This window comes from Porites lutea, chromosome 9 (assembly GCF_958299795.1).
Source record: "Porites lutea chromosome 9, jaPorLute2.1, whole genome shotgun sequence".
Classification (NCBI taxonomy): domain Eukaryota; kingdom Metazoa; phylum Cnidaria; class Anthozoa; order Scleractinia; family Poritidae; genus Porites; species Porites lutea.
This window is the reverse complement of record NC_133209.1, coordinates 1,970,972-1,991,404: the sequence shown is the minus strand read 5'-3', so window position 1 is coordinate 1,991,404 and position 20,433 is coordinate 1,970,972. Positions and strand designations below refer to the sequence as shown.

General features: G+C 38.6%; 2 protein-coding genes across 2 annotated transcripts; one reads left to right on the top strand and one right to left on the bottom strand.

The window, feature by feature from the left end:
* The first annotated feature begins 508 nt into the window (after positions 1–508).
* Positions 509–1,156, top strand: LOC140948111 (uncharacterized). The gene has a single exon (XM_073397337.1). The coding sequence runs from the start codon at positions 509–511 to the stop codon at positions 1,154–1,156; it is 648 nt and encodes a 215-aa protein (XP_073253438.1).
* Positions 1,157–3,918: 2,762 nt separating this feature from the next.
* On the bottom strand, positions 3,919–19,833 carry LOC140947790 (uncharacterized). The gene is made up of 21 exons (XM_073396983.1): positions 19,716–19,833; positions 18,335–18,405; positions 18,067–18,159; positions 17,451–17,520; positions 16,683–16,757; positions 16,098–16,237; positions 15,705–15,884; positions 14,937–15,322; positions 13,823–13,929; positions 12,219–12,886; positions 10,132–10,448; positions 9,280–9,376; positions 8,618–8,751; positions 7,934–8,116; positions 7,214–7,318; positions 6,836–6,904; positions 6,245–6,361; positions 6,133–6,170; positions 5,346–5,506; positions 4,710–4,767; positions 3,919–4,129 (listed from the first exon to the last, which is right to left on the bottom strand). The coding sequence occupies exons 1-21, from the start codon at positions 19,757–19,759 to the stop codon at positions 4,027–4,029; spliced, it is 3,216 nt and encodes a 1,071-aa protein (XP_073253084.1). The 5' UTR covers positions 19,760–19,833; the 3' UTR covers positions 3,919–4,026.
* Positions 19,834–20,433: the final 600 nt, after the last annotated feature.

The window sequence follows — 20,433 nt, the reverse complement described above, 5'->3', positions numbered from 1 at the left end:
TGGGTGGCCTGTGCTCGCAACTGCTGCGGTTGATTGCTCGTGCATACATGCTTCAGATAAACAAACCGGTCGAGATGAATACAACTTAAAGTACGCGTGACCGATCATAAATGCGGTATCGGTATTTCGTTGATTTTCGACACGGTATTTCAGTATTCGCCAATTTTTCCTACGGTATTGCGGTATTGGGTACCCCCCAATGTTCTCCTCCCAACTCCCCTCTTCAATTTGTTCCGCCAGTCTTGAATATGATATTTCAAAATACTCTAGAAAGTTGGACTATTTTTATATATCAATTCTTTGCTATCTTATGAATAGATATAACTTTGTTAACAAAAGATGTATTCCCCAGAGAACTAGCATGTTATGCGATAATTGGGCAACAAAGGAACAGCAGAACAAAAGGTTAACCAGTTTGCGAATATTTAAAGAGGTCACCGGGCTAGGAACGTTTTCATAAACCTTAGTCAGAAGCTATCTTTTCACTACCACGCAATATATACCACCGATGAATAAAACAATTCATTTCGTTCGACACGGACAATCTACATGGAACGAAGCGGAAGAAATCTTCAAATTTACGCGATTTGATAAGGAGATGCAGAAGCTTGATAAGATGGATGCACCTCTCAGCAGCTTTGGCGAACAACAGGCTGCTCAACTACAAGAGAAAATACAGGCTTTGAATGCTGAGATTGCTATCACTTCACCCTTGAGTAGAGCAATCGAGACCTGTATTCGGAGTTATGGAGTTGAAAATGTGGTCGCCTCACACTTGTGTGCTGAGTTGGGAGACACAATTTGTGACATCGGCAAGATGAAAGAAACCCTCGAGAAGAAGTATCCATCGATTGATTTTAGTTGTTTGCCTTCAACTGTTTGGTGGTATGTGGATCAAAAACTAAAGGATCAACTGACAGATCCAAGAAAATGCTACGAGTGGGTTTTACAGAATGGAAATTGCGGGTTGGGAGAAACCGACTGCCATTTTCATCGAAGAATTGAAGAATTTCATGAGTTTCTTCAAAGCCGGTGTGAATCGAACATAATAGTGTTTACACATGGTGCTTTTATGAGGGGCTTCTTTCATAAGTACTGTAATCGACCATTTCAACAAATTGTCCGAAACGTAGAAATAATCACTTATACCTTGTAAAATGAGATTTTTCCTACGATTTAATTCTAAGTCGTGTCATGTTTATGGGTTGCTACTGAGGCTGTAAGAATTCCAGTTAATTCCGAAACATTGTTGAGTACTGAGTTCAATATTACGGAAATCATTAAAAACCAAGGTATCATTGTCACGCAAAATAAATTGGAAACCGTCCAGTGGAAGAAGCCATGAAAATGAAATGTTATAAAAGACCAATATATAAACAATTTGTCCAAGTCTCAAGTATTTGTGGCCCTCGGTTTCTGAATTATTTGCAGAAACGCTTCACGCACCGACTCTCGCACCTTTGTGAATAAATAATGAGATTTCCCATTGTGTAAAATTTATTCCAATCTGGTTCTTGAATACCTGTGACATGGCTCCCTAGGCCTTCATGCCGTAAGAGATGGCTTAGCCATTGTTTTCCGGGTATACCGTTAGTAGTACAAGCATGATTTTTTGCAGAATTTTTTTCAGGTTGTGCTGGGAAAGATTGTAGTGGTCTTACAAGCAGAGGGAAGGTTGTACGATTACAGGTGACTGTTGGATGGAAGAGTCAGGCGTAAGGGTACCCACTCCTTTTAGGTTATCCATCTTCATTCAACACGCCTTGCAATCATTTGTTTGTTTGTTTGTATCATCATCTCTTCTTACTCTATCCAGACAAATATTACAAAAAATACACCTTTCAAATTTTGACTCAAAATCATGGGTTAATTCCTTTTGAAAAAACCAAAGGGTTTTTTCGGCCTTTTTAGCAGTCTTAAACATCATCAATCATCTTTTCTTACTCAATTAAAAAAAAATAAAATAAACGACAGTTTTCCAATTTTGACTCAAAATCATGGGTTAACCCCTTTGGAAAACCACGCCCAAAATGAACTCTTTATAAGGAGTCTTTTAGTCCTTTTAGCAGTATTAACCATCTTCAAACATCTTTTGTTACTCTAATCATGGGTGGGAAAAATCCAATATGACCACCCCAAAATCAAACTCTTTATAAAGGGTCATTTCAGCCTTTTTAGCAGTCCTGACCATAGTCAATCATCTTTTCTTACTCTATTAAAAAAAAGTAAAATCAAAAAAACAGTTTTCACATTTTCACTCAAAATCATGGGTTAACCCCTTTGGAAAATCCACGAATATCGCCAACCAGGAGCCCATCCTGCGCCAACCCAAAATCGGACTCTTTATAGGAGGTCTTTTCGACCTTTTAAACAGTCTTGAACATCGTCAATCATCTTTTCTTAACTTATCAAAAAAATATGATAAAAAAATTGAAATTTTCATTCAAAATCATGGGTTAATCCCTTTGGAAAAACCCAATATGCCCACCCCAAAATGGAACTCGAACGAAGCTGTCAGTTTTCAATAATGACAAACCACACAAGAGAGAAAAACACAGAACAACTAGACTATGTACTCTTTGACAGAAAGACCAAGAAAACACCAAGCATCCTGAGCAGATAACAATATCATTTATTCACATACTTTTTCCCTTGTCATAAAGGAAAACTATTTTCCATGGAATGAGTGAATCAATCAGTGGTGATCACGTGACATCTGCTATCAGCCACACCTCCCCCCTGTCAAAATTATTCTCTGACATCATTATTAATTTCACAAAAATAAAGCCAGATCTGCTGTGGGGGGAAATGGGATATCTTAACATGATTATAATGAACGTGAATGTAATGTGAATGATTCTATTTACAAATATGGGGCAACAGTCGTCTTGAAGATAATATATACATAATCCAATGATAAATCACCAGTTTTTACATAATAGCCTAGTACAGTATATACACGTTTCATAGAATCACTCTGCACTCTGGGATTAAATTCAAAAGCTTAAAAATGCAACAAAAAGCACTTCTTTGACAGAAGTATATGATATTTAAACACCTATCTATGCGACTCATAACATTCACTTTAGAATACAATATTCAAGATAAAATACTTAATCACACTTTGGTATATATGCAGTTGGTGTATGTTCTAGTTCTGAGTGAGTCACACTATAATTTATAATCTGAAGTGGTCTCGCTCACATAAAGCACATACCCATTTCAAACCGTGTTTATCTCATTTAATTTGTTTAAAACGTTATGTATAATAGCACTTTGAAAAGCCTAGCCCATAAGAATTGAAAGAAGGATAAAATAAATATGCGAAATATATAAAATCTGACTTTTAGCTATTATTTCCTTTCACTACAATAGGGATCTGCAGGTACGGAGAGTCCATTTAGGGACAGCAGACGATCTTTATGATCGGTCTTCTTTCTTGGCCAAACACCAGGAAATTCACGCAACCACGACAGTAACGGCAGTGAAAATGTCACTAATAAAACGCGTTCGCGTTCTTCTCACTTCATCGCGATTAGTTCTTCTCGGTTAACTTGACAGTTAAGGGCAAATTTTGCTGGAGTTGAACAGAAAAGACCGCATTCAAGGCAAAAAAAGAAAAAAAAGGAAGATTCGTCGGCAAGTGTTCATGCTTTTAACAAAAGGTCGCGTAAGGAGATCTCAGGTCATTGTCGTGCAGTGACGGTAAAATGTTATGCACCTACATAGTTGTGCTCATAAAACCTATCGCTGCCTTCGTCGTCGTCGTGGACTCGTGGTTGCGTGAGCTCCCCACTGTAAAGTCGTATCAGCCAACACGTGTACAACACGTGAAACGTTTGCTCACGTGTAAAGGTTGATAAGCATCATAGATTGGGCCTTTTACCACGCCCCAATCCGCGCTCGTCTCCTTGGTTGCTTTGCGAGTTGTGCCAAGCCATCATATCACATGGGTACCAAGTGACCTGTAAGCTGTAATATATTATCACGTCACAGTTACTTTTTGTCGATACTGATCATTGGCTGTCACGTTTGCGTTTCTCGGACACCATCTTCGTTTTCTTTGATCGCAGGGAGATGTTGAACCTGGCTGACAGGGTGAAGCCATGATGTTTGCTGTGTCACATGACTGCATAACAAAAATACAAGAATTTGACATTATAATAAAGTTGTTCTATCATTAAAATTAGCCAGGGCTCGTTTGTCGTTTGTCCTGCGACTCAAGGGGCGGGGAGAGAGAATAAAATTTTCTCTCCCCTCCCCATCCTTTTACCCCTACGCCTACCCCAAGGGTTGTAATTTCTACACTCGCTTGTCTTCCGTAGTGGTAAAATCAAAGATAGCGACCGCTGCATTACAAGTAGAAGCAACTTTCGCTCACCTAAAAATATTTCTTAGAACCAAACATTTTTGTGCATCAAGAGTTAGCAAGGCATGGGACAAGGGCTGACTCCTAAATAAAGTGAATTCTCTGCTAAGTGAAGTTTTGTTTTTCAAAACCTGACTTTCTTCCGCTCAGGGGGAACTGTCGTGAGTCATAGATACAAAATTTTCGAATGTTCAATGGAAAACGCAGTACATACGGTACTACTACTTCGGTATTATACTGGTTGTTCTCATCCCAAAAGCACTGAAGCGACAAGCTACGAATGTAAAAAAGGTAAAGTTACGAGAAGAGGCGATGACTAAGTGTTCTCATCTGCACTCACTTGATATAGTATCTCACTCCATCTGTAGTGTAGGCTTCTTCCCAACCAAAAGGAAGAGCTGATTGGAGAAAAGGAATAAGAAAGAAATTGAGTAAGAGACATCACACGATAAACACAATTTTCTACTCGAGTGCCGTGCTAGTGAATAAGACCTCTTCAGAACCTGCCAACTTTTGGCAAGAAAGGGCAGCACTATTTGATCAGATAGGCCTGTTCTCCGGAACCTCTGCATTAACCACAAGCAGAGTGTACTCAACTAGAGTAGTTTCCGGCGAACGCACTGGGCTGTAAAGCATTAATCAAAATCAGAATTACAAATCGTCTTTTTCTTCCCAGAGTCCAGGAATGGGACGACTGACACGGAAAGTGGACCGAAGCACCAAGCCATTTTCACACTCACTTACGTATTTATATTTTAGGCTGCCATTCTTTATGAAATCAACTCGTAAAAATAAGCTGTGAAATTGAAATCATTCGTTGTCTCTGTAATCAGACCATGCGTGTCAAGCGTTTGAATGGAGAGGGGGATGTCAGGTGCGTAACAACGATTTCTCTCCCCCACTCCCCTTCCCCGCCATCAAGCGGCTTCCACGCAGCCTCCTGAGACTTGTTTTGAGACAATGTTGTAATACTCACGTTCTTCTTCTATCAGCGTTTTGACAGACTTCACAGTCTCACGAGCCTCCTTTGCGAGCGAAGCCGGTGTTAACTTGGCATGACGGGATAGGTAAGTAGGTGGTTTTGGATTAGAACTGCCTTCACGACGTACTGACTCTCCTTTGCCACGCTGCGGAGGCCTGGGAACAACATGCGGGAAAAAAATACAGCATCCACGATGAGTTTCTTTCGAAAAAAATGAGGTTACATTACAAGAAAAATTTGGTCGGGTACCGAGTTAGCGCATGGAGAGCTTTACATGGCAATGGTAGAAATACGATGGTAAAACTAGAATGTGTGGAGAAAGATACTTCAGTTTTCAGTTAGTGACACAGACGGCTCGAAAGAAAGAATCCGAATACTCCTAACTGGAATCGAAGTAATGACGTTCTGGTTATTAGGACCCATTTGTTCAAAAGGTGGAAAACGCTTTCCACTGGACAAATCTCTATCTAGTGGATAACGCAATTGGTTTCCCTAATACTTATCCGCTGGATAGTGATTTATCCGGTGGATAGCGCTATCCAACGTTTGAACAATCCGGGCCAGATGCTCTACCACTGAGCTACAGGAAACTCGTGGGAGTTCAGGCCACTAAACTAGGTTCATGTGACAAACACCCTGCATACAGCTAGGACTGGAATGTCGATATGTGCTTATGCGCAGTTGGCTGTACGACTGCGCTCACTAATTCCTCACAAGCTTTCCATCATTCTACTCAGATCATCTGTTGATGCGAAAGTGTTATAAAGAAGGTACCACTTACATTCTCGACGCTCCTTCGGTTAAATTTTCATGTACCATCTGCAACACAAATGAAGGGATCAGTTAGTTGGGAGGATTGCTTCCTTATGAGTGTTGCTTAGTCCCAGACCTACCTCAGCAAAGCGTATCAGCCTCTCCGTTGCCACTTCGTACGTTCGTTTACTGACTTCGGCTTTCCGAAGTTGACAACCGAGAACAACCAATCTTTTCTGCAACTCTTGGAGTTCCTTCTGCAAAGCAAAGGATACACTAGTAAGCTCTGGCTTGAGACTAACGGAGTATTTCCCTCACAGAGGAGTTTAAGGTCTTACTTGTCGATAATAATTCACACTTAGACAGATTGGGAGGACTCAAACGAATGGTTATCGAGGAAGTACAGTGTTTTCTCAGTTAAATGGCGGGTCTAGAACATTTGTACTTTATATCATCAAAAATTTGAAGAGCAAGATTCACGGCTATCACGAAAGGGCAACAAAAATGCTATCTTGAAAAAAAGCAGGCACGAATAAACTACAGATTCAAAAAAACCGTGCCGTGTTCTAAAGGCCAAGTTTAAAACAAACCCTCCCGGGGGGAGGGGTTGGACGAGAAAATACGCCAAGTCTCACAGATAAAAAGTACTTTGAATTGGAGCCAAATTACGGAAATATAAATTTAAATGATATCGGGAAAAGCAGGATGACAAATGGCCAATTAGAACTCACCACATCAGGTTTGGGTTCAGCCTGTTTGGCCTTCAACGAATCCAGTTCTTGTTCTAAAAGACGTATGACCTAAAGAGAAGATAACACATCATTATGAGAAGTCAGAGAAAGGACACCGCAAGGCTTTTTACGTTTAAAGCAACACTTAAGCAAAGAGTGGTAAAAGACAATGGATTACGCAGTGATCGCAGTGAACCAATGAATTGCGCGGGAAAAAGGCCCTGTCGCAGGCCAGCTGGTGACAAGCGCGGTAAAAAATGGGTCAGGTGCCATGGGTATGAAAACATGTCACACCAGGTGTTAATAAACTTTCTGACAAATCAACTTCATATAGAAAGTAAATAAAATCACGGCTTGAAGAGGATACTTTCTGCTCACCTCTTCATAATCCTGTTCAACATCCTTCGCAGCTCTCTGAGCCTCTGAAGCCAAGTAAACTTTCTTTTCTAATGATCTGCTTTCCTCTAGAAGACCTTGAGCGTCCTGTTAACAAACAAAATATAAGAGAATGATCTTTCGAATCCAGTGGAAAGGGGAGACAATCCTGCTTCAGCTCTTGTCTATAGCGGTACATACAACACTGACTATTACCGCGAGTATCAATTAATTTAGTGTGAAAGGAAATTTAGTAATTGCATTAGTTTTGTATGGATATGGTTTATTTCCAAATGAAAAACCTCGCGCCACTTTTTGACCAATCACAATTCATCGTAGCCTGCCTAGCCACTTAAAACAGCAATTACATTTCCCCTTCTTGGTACCGGCTTTATTCATTGGCTTCGAGATCTGATTGGTTAATTTGATAGTGTTCGCGCATTCTGATTGGCCATAGTAATTACTTAGGGTTTGAAAATCTCTCAACCTCATGGGTGAGAATCGGTCTTGTGTAACATCAATTGTAAGGGTTTGTGTGCATGGGAATTTTATTGAGCTTCCAGGAAGTTATAGGGTAACCGTGTAGTCCATGACACAAAGATAGAATTCTCATTCAATTAAAACTCGTTTTCGAAAGGTTTTGCACTTGGCCTAATTTGAAAATTGTCCTTTTGAGAAAGGCGTAAGGCAAGAACTAATATTTCAGTCTCACAGAGCTCTTACCCTTCTTGCTTTCATGAGCTCTTCTTCGGCGGTCACGCATTCTTCTTCTTTCTTTTTCAGTAATTCCTTCAAATGTTGCACCTCTCGTAAAGCCTCGTCTCTTTCTCGTCTAATTCGCTCAGCATTTTGCGCGCTTTGTTTTGCCTTGGCCTCGAGGGAAGCTAGCTGCGACTGCTGTTGCATCTGAAAAAACACAATTTCTTCAGCTGCGTGGTTTCACGCACAAGGAAAGCGGATTAAACAAGTATGTTTTCTTTTATCCTTCTCACATCAGCAGGGTACTAATATAATCATTTACTAGTTGGATCTGTACAGTTAAGGGTGTTGACTTGCATAACTGTTGACGCTTATTCCGTGTTGTTCTTAAACAAGGCCTTAAACAAGGTAGCCAAACTTAATAGATTTTATCTTTAGTATAAACTGAGTTAACTCTCGATAAGGCCTTCGCTACCCAACTCAAACCCAATTTAGGCTTCCTTTTATGGACGATTATAACTTTGTGGGAGTGCTAGGAAATCTCATCTTTGTCTTTAGCAGTTACGTGCGCGTATGTTAGTGCAACGAATTTTACAGCACAATCAATTAACTCAAACAGTAGTCAGCAATAATAATAATAATAATAATAATAATAATAATAATAATAATAATAATAATAATTAGTATATTTATTGAATGGCAGCAAACCTTTTCAAACGCGTTGTTTTCAGCCGCGGTTGCTGCAGCATTGGCATCTTGTATCGCAAACTGAACGGCCGAGGTACTCAGCGAGTGATCCTGCAGTTCCAAAGCAAACACGTTCCTCGCTGCATGAACAAAATCTGAAATCAAAACAAAGTCATCAGTGACGTTAAGTTACATAATTCGGAATTATGAGATTCAACTGTCCGGGAGTAGACCAATTTCGATATATCAAAATTCATACTTGGCTCCGAGGCTTGGAGGAATAAAATTAAGAAATGTATTATTCATTGCTAAACCTCTTTTAATTTGTTTTAGTTCCCCTAAGCCTCGGTGCCAAGTCTGATTGTAATATATCAGAATTGGTCTATTAAACTTGCGAGAACGGCTTTCAAATGCAGGGTAGTTATCCCACCGTTGTAAGCTCACTGATCATTTAGCGTAGTTGTGCTGTTAGCCTGCGTAGCAGGCGTTTCCAATCGAGTTATTGCGCGAAAGTTAGAGCGGCAGCAAAAAAACTCCTCTTTTTTGCTCTCGTCCCAACTTTCTTGATGAACTCGCGCGAAAACCCTTACTACGCAAGCTATTGCGCTGTTTATGCGCTGAAGGGCAATGTGCGAGTGTAGGACCTGATTGTTATCGATCACTTAATTAAGTGATCAACTTACCTCCATAGGAGACGAATCCACCCTGATCAACAGGCAATCTTTGCCTTAATTCTCGCTGTTGTTCCTCAGTTGGGTTGAATCCTAAATATCTCAAAGCCTGAATAAATATTTTAAAAAATCTCTTAGCTCAACAATACAGTAGTTACAAAGGATGGATCATACAAAACTAAAACTGTTCAGAAATCAGGTGAAACCTTTAACAAAAAGAAAGTGGGAACTGACAGGGTGAACAATACATGTTTATGCAGCTGAGACGAGGTAAAATTTTACCTCCCTTGCAACAGTTTGTTTTTTATTAGGCCAAGTCCTGTTTTAAAGAATTCATGGAAATGATAGCATGAAAAACAACGACAAGTTCAATTCGTATCAGATAAATAATAATTCTTCGCTGTGTTCAAGCATGTCTTCGTCAACTGACTGGCAGTTAAAGCCTGCTTTCTTTAATGACATGTTAACATTTTAAAATTAGCCCAAAGTGCCTGTACTCTTCCTTCGTCTCATATCGTTTCACTGATGTCAAATCTAAAGCAATTTAGCCTTGCCATAAGTTCAGTGCCTTTTTGCATTTCAAAGTGAATACGTTGAATACGGAGAAAAAAAGGGGGAATTGTATTTTTGGAAGAAAAGACTATCAGATGTTGCGTTCGTGGGCGCTATCATTAACATGGATACGGGTGCCACTCGCGTAGGCGAGGAAGCCTCCTTTCCACGCATTCGATGCAACGGGGGAAAAAACTGGATTTTCTCAACCTTTATTTTTTCGGAAAACAAGTCCCTAGCTTCTCTAAAAACAGGAAACCTAATTGTTACATAGACAAGATGAACAGCACTAAAAGAACAGATAGAACTAACCACTTCAAGTTTTTCTACTCGAAGCTTGGTGTAAGGGTCGAGAGAGAGGCGTCGGCTTCCGCGACCGTGTCGTTTAACTCTGGGGCTACCAGATGACTGTGCATGTGTAGTCAAAAGTGACCCCTGACCAACAGAATCTGACAGCAGGCTCAAAGGTGGTGATGTGTACTGCTGCGAGATTCGATGCAGAGCTTCCAAGTCCTGCTGTAAGTAGTATGGTACTGACGAAGGTTCAAAAGCTGTTTGCACGGGGCTGATATGCAGAGATCCTAGTGGTAGCTGGTGAGGCTGTGCTCCTGATACAGGAGACCCAGCTCCTAAAAATGAAACAAAGAAACAGTCGTAGTGTGTCATAAAAAAACGAATTTTCCTCTTGTTATCTGCTTAGTTGTTTCAATCATGCTGGTACAGCCACTTCTGTAACTCATCTTCGTACATTTACCAATCAGGGGCACCCGACGTCAACTTTCCGAAAATATCTGTTCGGAAGACAATTTGAGATCTAGAATTTTCGGAACACTAGTTGTAAAATTTCTTGCTTGCCTACCTCTCCTAGGATTTTCGAACATCTAAAAAATAGTATAATTGCCCATTTTTGACGGATTTTTACCCTAAAAAGGTCACCTAGAATTTTCGGGAGCCTTTTTTCTGGCTGAATTTTTCTAAAACGTAACTTCTGATCCCTATAATTTTCGGATCACTAGACTTTCAGCTAGAAAATCCGAGCAGATGAAAAAGTTTAAGGAGATAAAAACGTGCCTATATCTACCGTTTACATACTAAAATACGTTTAAAAATGCTATGTTTAAGTGGTTTTGAACTATATCCTCGTTGGGTGCCCCTGACTAATTAGAACGCCTAATTTCAACACTGCAGAAGACTTTCGTCTCTTAAATGTAGTATTTTAAAGGTTACTGAACACAATTCCAGGTAAAATTAATAGCGATTCACGCACAGGGCTGGGGCACAATCTTAGTAAAAAGTACGAGACATCACTTAACACTAGTCACATTAAAACTGGTTTTAGTATAAAAAGAATTTTGCACTGCAGAAAAAAGTTTACGTCAAAATATAATCAAAATAAATCTTTAAACGTCTTAACATTTCTGAGCATTTCCTGAATAATTGATTTGAATTTTTCACCAAAAAATGATACCTTAAAACTCCCAGTTTGATGACTCAAGAGAAAAATTTTCTTGGAAAAAATTGCAGTGGGTTTACCTTATTTTGGAAGCCAGTCACGAATGTAAAATTTTTAAGATTTGTAAGCAAACACCTGGCCCGGCCTGTAAATGAGTTTTTCTCTCTTATTTTGTGTTTTAAGAAAGATTGTACCACTTACAAAGCAGGATAGTGTCATGTCATTAATAAATAAATCAGATAGAGCTACTGTTTTTCCTAAACTTGGCAAATGATAGACCTCCTAACACTTATTCATTTACACATCAATTGTTTAAAAGAAGAAAACTTGGCTAACTTCACTGACACTGATTCTATCGTGGGCTTTACTTGTTTGTGTTTGAAATCTAAAATAAGGAATGTTTTGAAATGCAATAATAATTTTATTGGATCTTTATTCTTTAATAAATAACTCGTTTGATGTATAATAATAAATTAATGTAGATTCAATACGTTTCTAGCATCAAAAAATGAGTTTAAAAATGTATAGTACAATCTTTTTCTAATGCTTCAAGAAAACATTGTCACCTTCATCAACAAAGTGTTTGCAACAACATTTAAAGGCTAAAAAAAATGCTAGCGAAAATAAAACTCCAACAATCAATTCAAAGGTAACTGTTTTGAAAATGTTGAAGCCAAAGACGGAGAGAGAGAGAGTGTAAATAACACCCATAGACAAAAACTGCAGGATTAAAGGTAGAATTCTGGGAACAGCCAGCTACTGCCCCTCCCCTCGCAGAAACCAACATTTTGCCCAAAGTGGGAGGTCAATGTTAATGTTGGGTTAGGGGAGGGGAGGGGTGGGTAGAAAGCTTCCCAGAATCTTTGCCTCATCCCAACTGCACTTTAAAGCAATCCTCATCAATGGCAAGCAAAAAAAAACTTGAGAGTACAGAGGTAAAACATACCATTAGCAGGAAATAAGCCAGCATGATTTCCAAGAGGTTGGCCTCCTAAACCTCCATTAACATATGGTTGACCATTCCATGAACCATGCTGTTGGTTCAAAACAAGTCCGTTTGGCACACTATCAACAGTTGTAGGTGTTGATGACAAAGCTGGCTGAAATCCTCCATTGAATAATCTTGGAGGAATTGCTGTTGGTGCTTGATAGAAGCCGTTAACAGGCTGTAGGTGTGAAATCTGTACACCTGCCTGGGTTCCTAAACCATTTTCCATTCTCTGCATTTGATGTGACACAGGCTGCAAAACTGCTGGTTGCGCATCCGATATAGCAGGAGGCAAGACCTGTGACTGTGGACTGCTTTGAAACATCTCCACGCTGGGTGTACTCTCCCTTGTTTCTGAGTCAGCGGGCTGCCCAGTGCTGCCTGCCAGAAGTTCATGCATAAAAATATCAGTGTTACTCAAATCTGGATCACTTGCTTGTGAAGTTCTACTTGATGACAGTGGAGAGCTAGAGTTTTCAATTCCATTGAGATTCAGTTGTGTGTGGGGAAAATCATTTTCTGAGCCTCTTCTGGGACTGTTATGTGCGGGACTTGCTGATCCATTCGGGGTCAGACTCCCAGGTCTGATTCCTCCACGTATAAATGTAACCTCAGCATCTTGTCCTCTGGAAAAATAGTTGAAATCGTTGTAAAAAAAATTACAGAGAATAATTATCCTCTTTTGGGCATGTTTTACTTCTCAACCAGCTTTGAAGCATTAATTTGATAATGCCACACAGGAAACAGCACGCACATGGTAAAAAGAAGGAAACGAAACAAGTACACCTTCATCCCTTGAACATCATTCAACAATATAAATTTAAGGGTTCACTTGAGGTTTCAACTTGGGTAGAGAGCCAGACATTCCGCGAATGTTTTTGTAATACCATTGTTAATGGTTTAATGGTGACAAAAATAATTTAGGACAACTGATAAGAAATATAACAGGAATATACAATCTGATGAGTATAAAAACCACAGACCGTGGAATCAATTTTCCAGACTAAATGATTTTTGAAATACACTGAAGTTCAAGAAACCTCTGCTCTGAAAATAATTCTAGTGAGAAAAAATAACTGGATCAATAGAAAAGAGCTTTCAATCAATGGTAGTGGTAGTTATACATATTTTTCTTGTTATAACATAAACTACTAGAAACATTCCAATTCATCATAGCATAGCCTTAAAGTGTTTACCACAAAACCACTGTAATATTACCAATGAAAATATTGTATGGTCTACTTTTCCATCACCATTTTTACAACAGTTTCAATCGCTTCAAAGACCTGATTTATGAACTTTCAATGGTTTCAGTGAAGTTTCTCTGCTTACCTTTTAGTGTGACAATGACTAAAGCTTTTGTATTTAGCCTATTAAGGCCACAGGTTTATCAATCAAGCAGTGAAGTGTTACTTTCATGCAATTCCCCTTCATTTTTATTGACAAAAGACACATCAATAAATTTCCAAACATTTACTGAAAGACATCAAAATGCTTTCAAAATGTACTCCACTCAACAGACTTTCAACAAGTGTTTTTATATCTCAATAATTTTTATTTACCTGAGTTTGAGCCTGGTGAGAAGAGATTTTGCCTGTTCATGAGTTACTCCAACAAGAGTCTCTCCATTTATGTACATAAGTCTGTCACCTCTTTTGAGTCTCCGATCCTGAAAGAGGAGAGCATAGCCTTCTGTTTTTGTTTGCTTTTCAATGTTAAGTCAGGTCTGCCTCATGTATACAACTGAAGCTGTGTGTCTTACTGTTTTTACCCATAAGCAGGTATTAGCAGGTACTTGGAAATATCCAGAAATTAAAGCATGAATTTCAAATGAAATTCAAATTAAAATGCAAATTAAATTTTAAATCTAATTTTTGAGGAGTTTTGGACTTTGATGTCCACAATTGTGCTCCAAGGAAATCTGTTGATTGGATGAACACAAACCTCTGTCTAAGCTTTAACAAATAGTTAAAACACAGAGTGCAAGATATATTGTTTCTTAACTTAACAAGACAATGGTAGACTAAATTAGAAGCCAAATTTCACACAGCTTTATAAGAAGTCTACCTTAGTTTGGCTACAAAATGTAAAAAAAGGATTTGAAAAAGGTTCCAATTCAACAAAGATAACCATACAACACATCAATTTACTCTATTTCAAATTTAAAAGTACTATAAAAAAAACAGTAATAATGAATTATATCAGCAATTGCAAATATAATTAATTAGTAATAGGGTTTTTACTGTTGAGCCAAATGACAGCAATTTCTTTTCCAACAGCAAAAGTCTTAATGTGATCAATAGCCAAAAAGAAAAGGAAAGAAACTTGGAATATGAAAAATGCATGCAACCCTCCCCAATTCTAGTTTCACCTCTGTCGACTTGTACGTGTGAGGGTTTATCAAAACTCTCACAATTTCCTTTTCTTTCAATCTTTTCTGTTGAATAGGGTACAGCAGGAAATAAATTTACCATTGAAACCTTAAGACAAAACAACATCAAATTTCTCCACAAAATATCACTGGTTATTAATCAAACATCAAAGGTCATAAAAATAAACAGAAAGATTATCAAGTGAAAAAGGCCTTGATTGTTAAACAAATTCCCCTCAACTTAACCACAGGAAATGTATGGAAATCAGAGTGGAGAAAATACACGCAGATATAAGCAAGCCTACCTTGTGAGCATCTCCCCCTTCACTGATGTCATCAATGTATACATGTGGCCCGTCAGGTCTGTTTGTACCTCCAACAATGCACAAGCCAAGCCCTGTTGAGAACCGTATCTGAATACTCTGCAGTTCACCGGGATGATCAAACGTGGGAGACGAACTTGTTGAATGCCTGTCAGTTGGCAGGCCAGAATCATTAGTGACCTCTGAAGAAACACTTTGTTGTTCCACAGTCAGGTGACTGTTACCATTGAATTCTGGAGACCTCTCCTCTGGGGATCTCTGTGGGGAAAGGGTTGCACCATTGAAGTGGCGTGCATACTGCTGTGTTCTGTTTGCTGTTGCTGAGAGCTTTTGAAGACTGGAGTTGTAAGAGGGAGGTTCATATGCCCCTGTAGGCAATAATCAAAGTGACTGATGGTTATATTTGGTTAGTAGCCTGAGAAAACAGCCAACATTTTGCAACACCACAACTGGTTTCCCAGCAAAATGATCATTGAAGAATGAGTGCAGAAATTCCATACTGATAAATATCACTACCCAGATCTGGCCAGTAGGGCTTGTGATTAATTGTGCCATGAGGAAATTTGCTTCAACCAATCAGACAGTGTTCAGGCCAAAGAACTGGAAGAAAAATGCTTCCATACATTTTACCATAATACTAAGTGGGGCACTTGAGGGCACTTGAGGTAGAATTTAATTGTGTGCTCTACAGTGGCTTGAATTTTGTTTTGGTGCACAGAAAAATCAAATGAATTAAAACCATAAGCATACCAGGAGGATGTTGCACTACAGTTGGACCAACAGGAAGTGTTGGTAGATCCATAGAGTACATTCTCTGCAAACTTGCTGAGGGTCTGTCAAGTGATCCTGTGGGAGAAAGAACAGGACTACCATGTCGACCTCCTGCCAGGGGAGACATCTGACCAGCTGTCATCACCCAGGAGCGTTTTCCTGCAAGACAATAAGAATAATTCATTGGGGTCATAAAAGTGGCTCAGTTCCAAAATTCCTTTCTGAGTTGCTGTGGGTAGTTTACATTGTCATTGTACGTTAGTTGGTTATTGTTATATTTCCTGCCAATGTTAGAGGAACAAGTTCACAAACTTATCTATGATGAGTGCAAGGTTGCTATAAGAGATACAAGGTTATACCAGGTTCACTTACCCATAGTAGGTGAAGGAGTTGATGCTCGTGAACTGCCAAAACTACCACTTCTTATGAAGCCATTTACAGCTGTGCCATTGGTTATACCAGCGGATGATATTCCTCCATTCAGAGCCTCCATTAATGTGGTAAATTCTTGCCTAAAGAAGAACAAAGTAAGAGGAGATTTTTATCCAGTGGTGCTTTCCATTTCACGGAAATTCTGGTTGGGAGTTTAAGAAATTCCTCTTTATCGAATGGTACATTCCAATTACACAGACCCAACCCAAGCCACTGCGCATTTGGTTATTCTCCTTGTAAGCAGGATACAGGAGAGTGGTACTGAAAACAACAATTTTGTCAAATGGAAAGGGACATTTCGGTCTAACCGACCAAAATAACTGGACCGGTCAAAGTGGATCACTTTCAATGGTGGTCCTTGATATTCCACTCAGACTAAACCAAAATGGCCTGTTCCACTTGATTTTTAACCAAAATTTCCAGAATTTTGGGCTGAATGGAAAGTTGCCCATGTTAAAAGTTCCATGGTTAAATGTCTGGGGGTTTAGCGACCGGGTGCTATTCCTTTGCCAATACTTTGCTTACCTAGCATGAACATCCCTACAAACCACAAGTTTTGCCTGATTTGATTGAGCAGCATTTCGCAGTAAAGACATTGCTCTGAAAAAGAGAAGAAAAGGAAAAACTAAAAGATGCAGTCAGAGTCTGGAATGCCAACACTATTCGCCATATGCGCACCTTGTTTGCTCCCCAAAACTTTCGCATGAGCATTGCCTTTAATTTCTCCTCGGAAAACTTCAATAACAAGAAGTAGGGTTCTAATAAAGTGCTGGCAGCCAGCTAAAAAAAACGGCTGCTTGGAGTTTTTTTTTTTTTTCGGGCGTTGGGGGGAGGGTAAAGTGAGAGAGTGATAGCCTGAAATTGCCCACAGTACTATGAGAGCCCCGCAGGAGAAATGAAAAACAAAGGTTATGCAAAACTTTAGGGGGAGCAAACATGATGTATTATGGGGATGTGCAAATGGCGAATAAGACAAGATAGAGGGAGATCAAATCAAGACGGTAAAAAAAAGGTAAGGAAATGAAAAGGTTATTATCAATGATATTACTCTGTGAATAATAACAGAAACATTTCTGGAATGTTATATTTGAGTTGGAAGAAAAGCTTATGAGATGGCATAAAAAATTAAACCCCAAATACATGTATAAATTAGTTTATGGTTTTATGACAAGCTCACATGTCCTTATTTAGCTGTGATTGGTCATAACACAATAAACGTTCTTGAAACATTTCAGGTGTTCACCATTTTCTAATTTGGAATTGACAATGGAGCTTTCTTCAAGCTCAACTTACTTATCATTGGACACGCCATGTAGGCTGCATCCATTCACCTCCAACAACTGGTCACCTTCTCTAAGCCTCCCTGATAAAAAGAGCCATCATAGATAATATTCACTGAAAAACGTACAACTTGCATTGTTAAACCAGCAAATTACGAATACCAAGCAAGATAACTTGGAGAGCCAGTCTGGGTCCTTATAATGTATTTTTTTAATGTTACATTGGATGTTTTATGTTTTACAAGGAAATTAATAGAGGATATTACATGGCCGTGTGGAGATACGAAATTTCTATTCGATTGTTGTTGTATTACACAAACACCAATGTAATTCCAAGCCATTTCACTTAAATACTTTTTTGCTGCAAAAGGTGCGATTCATTATGTAGCCATAGCAACAGTGATCTTTTCACACGTGAAAATAACATGTTATATGTTTTTGTGCAAAAGCTCACCTGGTATTTCACTGGTGTTAATATGATAATACAAGTTATTGTATACCAGATTGGCTTATCTAATATTAGATAACCATTGTTATTCATCATCATGATCATTATACAAGCCAATCTGGCATGTAATATAGTATAACTTCCTGGCAACTCTGTAATCATGATGAGTGTTTATTCTTACCATCTAGATCAGCAACACCTCCACTAAGAACTTTCTTAACAAATACCCCAAAATCTGCTCCTAGAGATGATTTTCCACCAGCGATCTTGATTCCTGGTTGCAAAGTGATAATATTGATATTAACCCAATGCATAATGAAGATATCAACAACAAAGGAAAATATAAATACAATATTTATTACTTAATTTTATTGTTGTATGCAATACGCGTATATTCAACGAACTTATAATACATTAAAGGCCTTTTGGTAATAAGCAGACAAACTCACCCAATCCACTGTGACAGTTCTTGATATTTATCACTTCTGTTTCATGCCTGTCTCTGATATCCACCTGTAATCTAAAAATAACAATATTAAAATATTAGAAAATAGTGTTAAATGTCAAGCTGCAAGTTGATTCCCTGCCTCAATTCATCAAAACACATTGAAACTGTAAAACTGAAGTGTCTCTTACAGCAAACTCTTAAGTTCAATAGCCAACTAACGTTTGTAATCTTTGCTGCTGTCAGTCTAGCCTGCAAGCAAGCTCTCTGGGGCGCTCTGGTGGCAGGGCAGGAAAAGGGAAGAGAACTTGCAACTATATCTCTGGAAGTTGAATATCTGCATTGAAAAAGTCTATGCGAAATGCTGATTGGCAGAGATGACATTAGTAATGCAGTCATTGACCAAGGCACTTCTTTTTCAATGTTTGTTCACATTTGTGCTTGTTTCTGCTTTGTGGTGATTGATGGAAATCTGACAGCTCAGTTGACTGGGAACCACAGGGAAATTGGCGAATGAGATGTAGTTGCAAGCTCTCCTTCCTTTTCCCGCCCAGCCGCCAGAGCGCCCAGGATAGCTTGCTTACAGGCTACCATCTATCATCTTAGCAGAACTAACAGAAAAAAGAAGGGTAAAGGTCATGGTTTGTGATTGGTGGATTTCAATCCACTTTAAGTGTTCTGGTGATTTTTGAAGGCATTAGTATCAAAACTTAAACTTAAAAAAGTTGGCCCATTTTTTTTCAAATTTCAAGCAATGTCCATCTTTGCCATTCACAGTGCTCAACAAACTACCAGGAAATAGTCTCAACGCTTAAAAATTAATTTAGCCTTAAATAACAAAACTGGACCATTACTTTTAGTATTCAATGCAAAAACACCTTTTAACTTTTCAAAAAGATAGCAAAAAGCATCACATAAGCTTCTTTAAATTTCAGAGTTCATGTGTTATTGAAAGGTGCAGAAGTGCAGTAGTTAGTGCCACATTGTTTCGTGGTTACAAGACTTAAACAATAAAACTGCATGTGGCAGTGATAATTTCCCCTAAAAAAGACTGAAGTTTTTAAGACAAAATAAATGGTTTGCCACCAGCTGAGCAGTATCAAAAAGAAAACACCTTTAGGCCTGCTGTGAAAAAGCTGGTCTAACCTAAACCCTTCATTCATTATAATGGCTACAGCTTTGCTTGAAAAAATACAGTATTTTGTAGACTTCTAGAAACCAGTGATAATGACTTGGCTACAGTGCTAGTTATGTCAATCAGTAGATCTTCAACTGCAGTATTTAAACTAACAACCCTGACAACAACATTGTGGGCATGTCGCTGCCACATAGAAATTAAATATCTTTAAAAAGATTATCTTCAGCGCTCGGGGTACAAACAGTACCTTGGTGATATGTTGTCCCTCGTCACCAGTGACAGGCCTTCCATGTCCTTCTAGTCTTCTACATCACATTCTTAAATTAAAAAAATTAACAACAACATCAATAATTACCTTGTCTAATAATTTGCAATTGAGTTGACAAGTGATGTGGTGATGGGAAGACCTGAACTGGAAGTGGAAACTTTAATTTTAACTTTTGTTGTAGTCAGAGTATAATTGCTTAGCCAGGAATGCAAAAATCATCACTTTTTCTTACTGGCTAAGACTACGATATATTGGATTTTCCCTGATTTGATAATATAGTTACAGTAATAATTTTTACAAATTTAAAATAAACTAAGTAATGTAGAACCTACTACAGGAGAGAAATTTATAATGTTATATACTAAAATGCTGTTGATCTTCACACAAAATTTCTTATGGGTAGGTGCAATTATCAAAAAATCGTAAAAACATCGGATTGTACAATCTTATCTATAATTAACACTTCACAGGGGGATGCCAACATTAATGACCAATATTACACCAAAAATTAACGTAAAAGGAGCAGACATGAAATGTGCCAGTTTGAGAGAAAATTAAAATCTGGGAATGAAACCAAAACAGGACCTAGCTCATACACGAGATCAAAGAATAGTTAAATTTAAAGAAACTTAAACGCATTGAATTGATTTTGAAGCTAGTAGCTTTCAAAGCTGATGAAATTGTTGATGTTTTCGAG

What these genes read in the sequence shown, in the direction of transcription:
- LOC140948111 (XM_073397337.1), top strand. Translation starts at nt 509, where the DNA reads ATGAATAAAACAATTCATTTCGTTCGACACGGACAATCTACATGGAAC.
- LOC140947790 (XM_073396983.1), bottom strand. Translation starts at nt 19,759, where the DNA reads ATGGAAGGCCTGTCACTGGTGACGAGGGACAACATATCACCAAG. An exon ending in CATGGCGTGTCCAATGATAA is followed by an intron (nt 16,758 to 17,450) that starts GTAAGTTGAGCT and finishes TCTCTTTTTCAG; the next exon opens with AGCAATGTCTTTACTGCGAA. An exon ending in TTGAACAGGATTATGAAGAG is followed by an intron (nt 6,905 to 7,213) that starts GTGAGCAGAAAG and finishes TCTTCTCTTTAG; the next exon opens with GTCATACGTCTTTTAGAACA.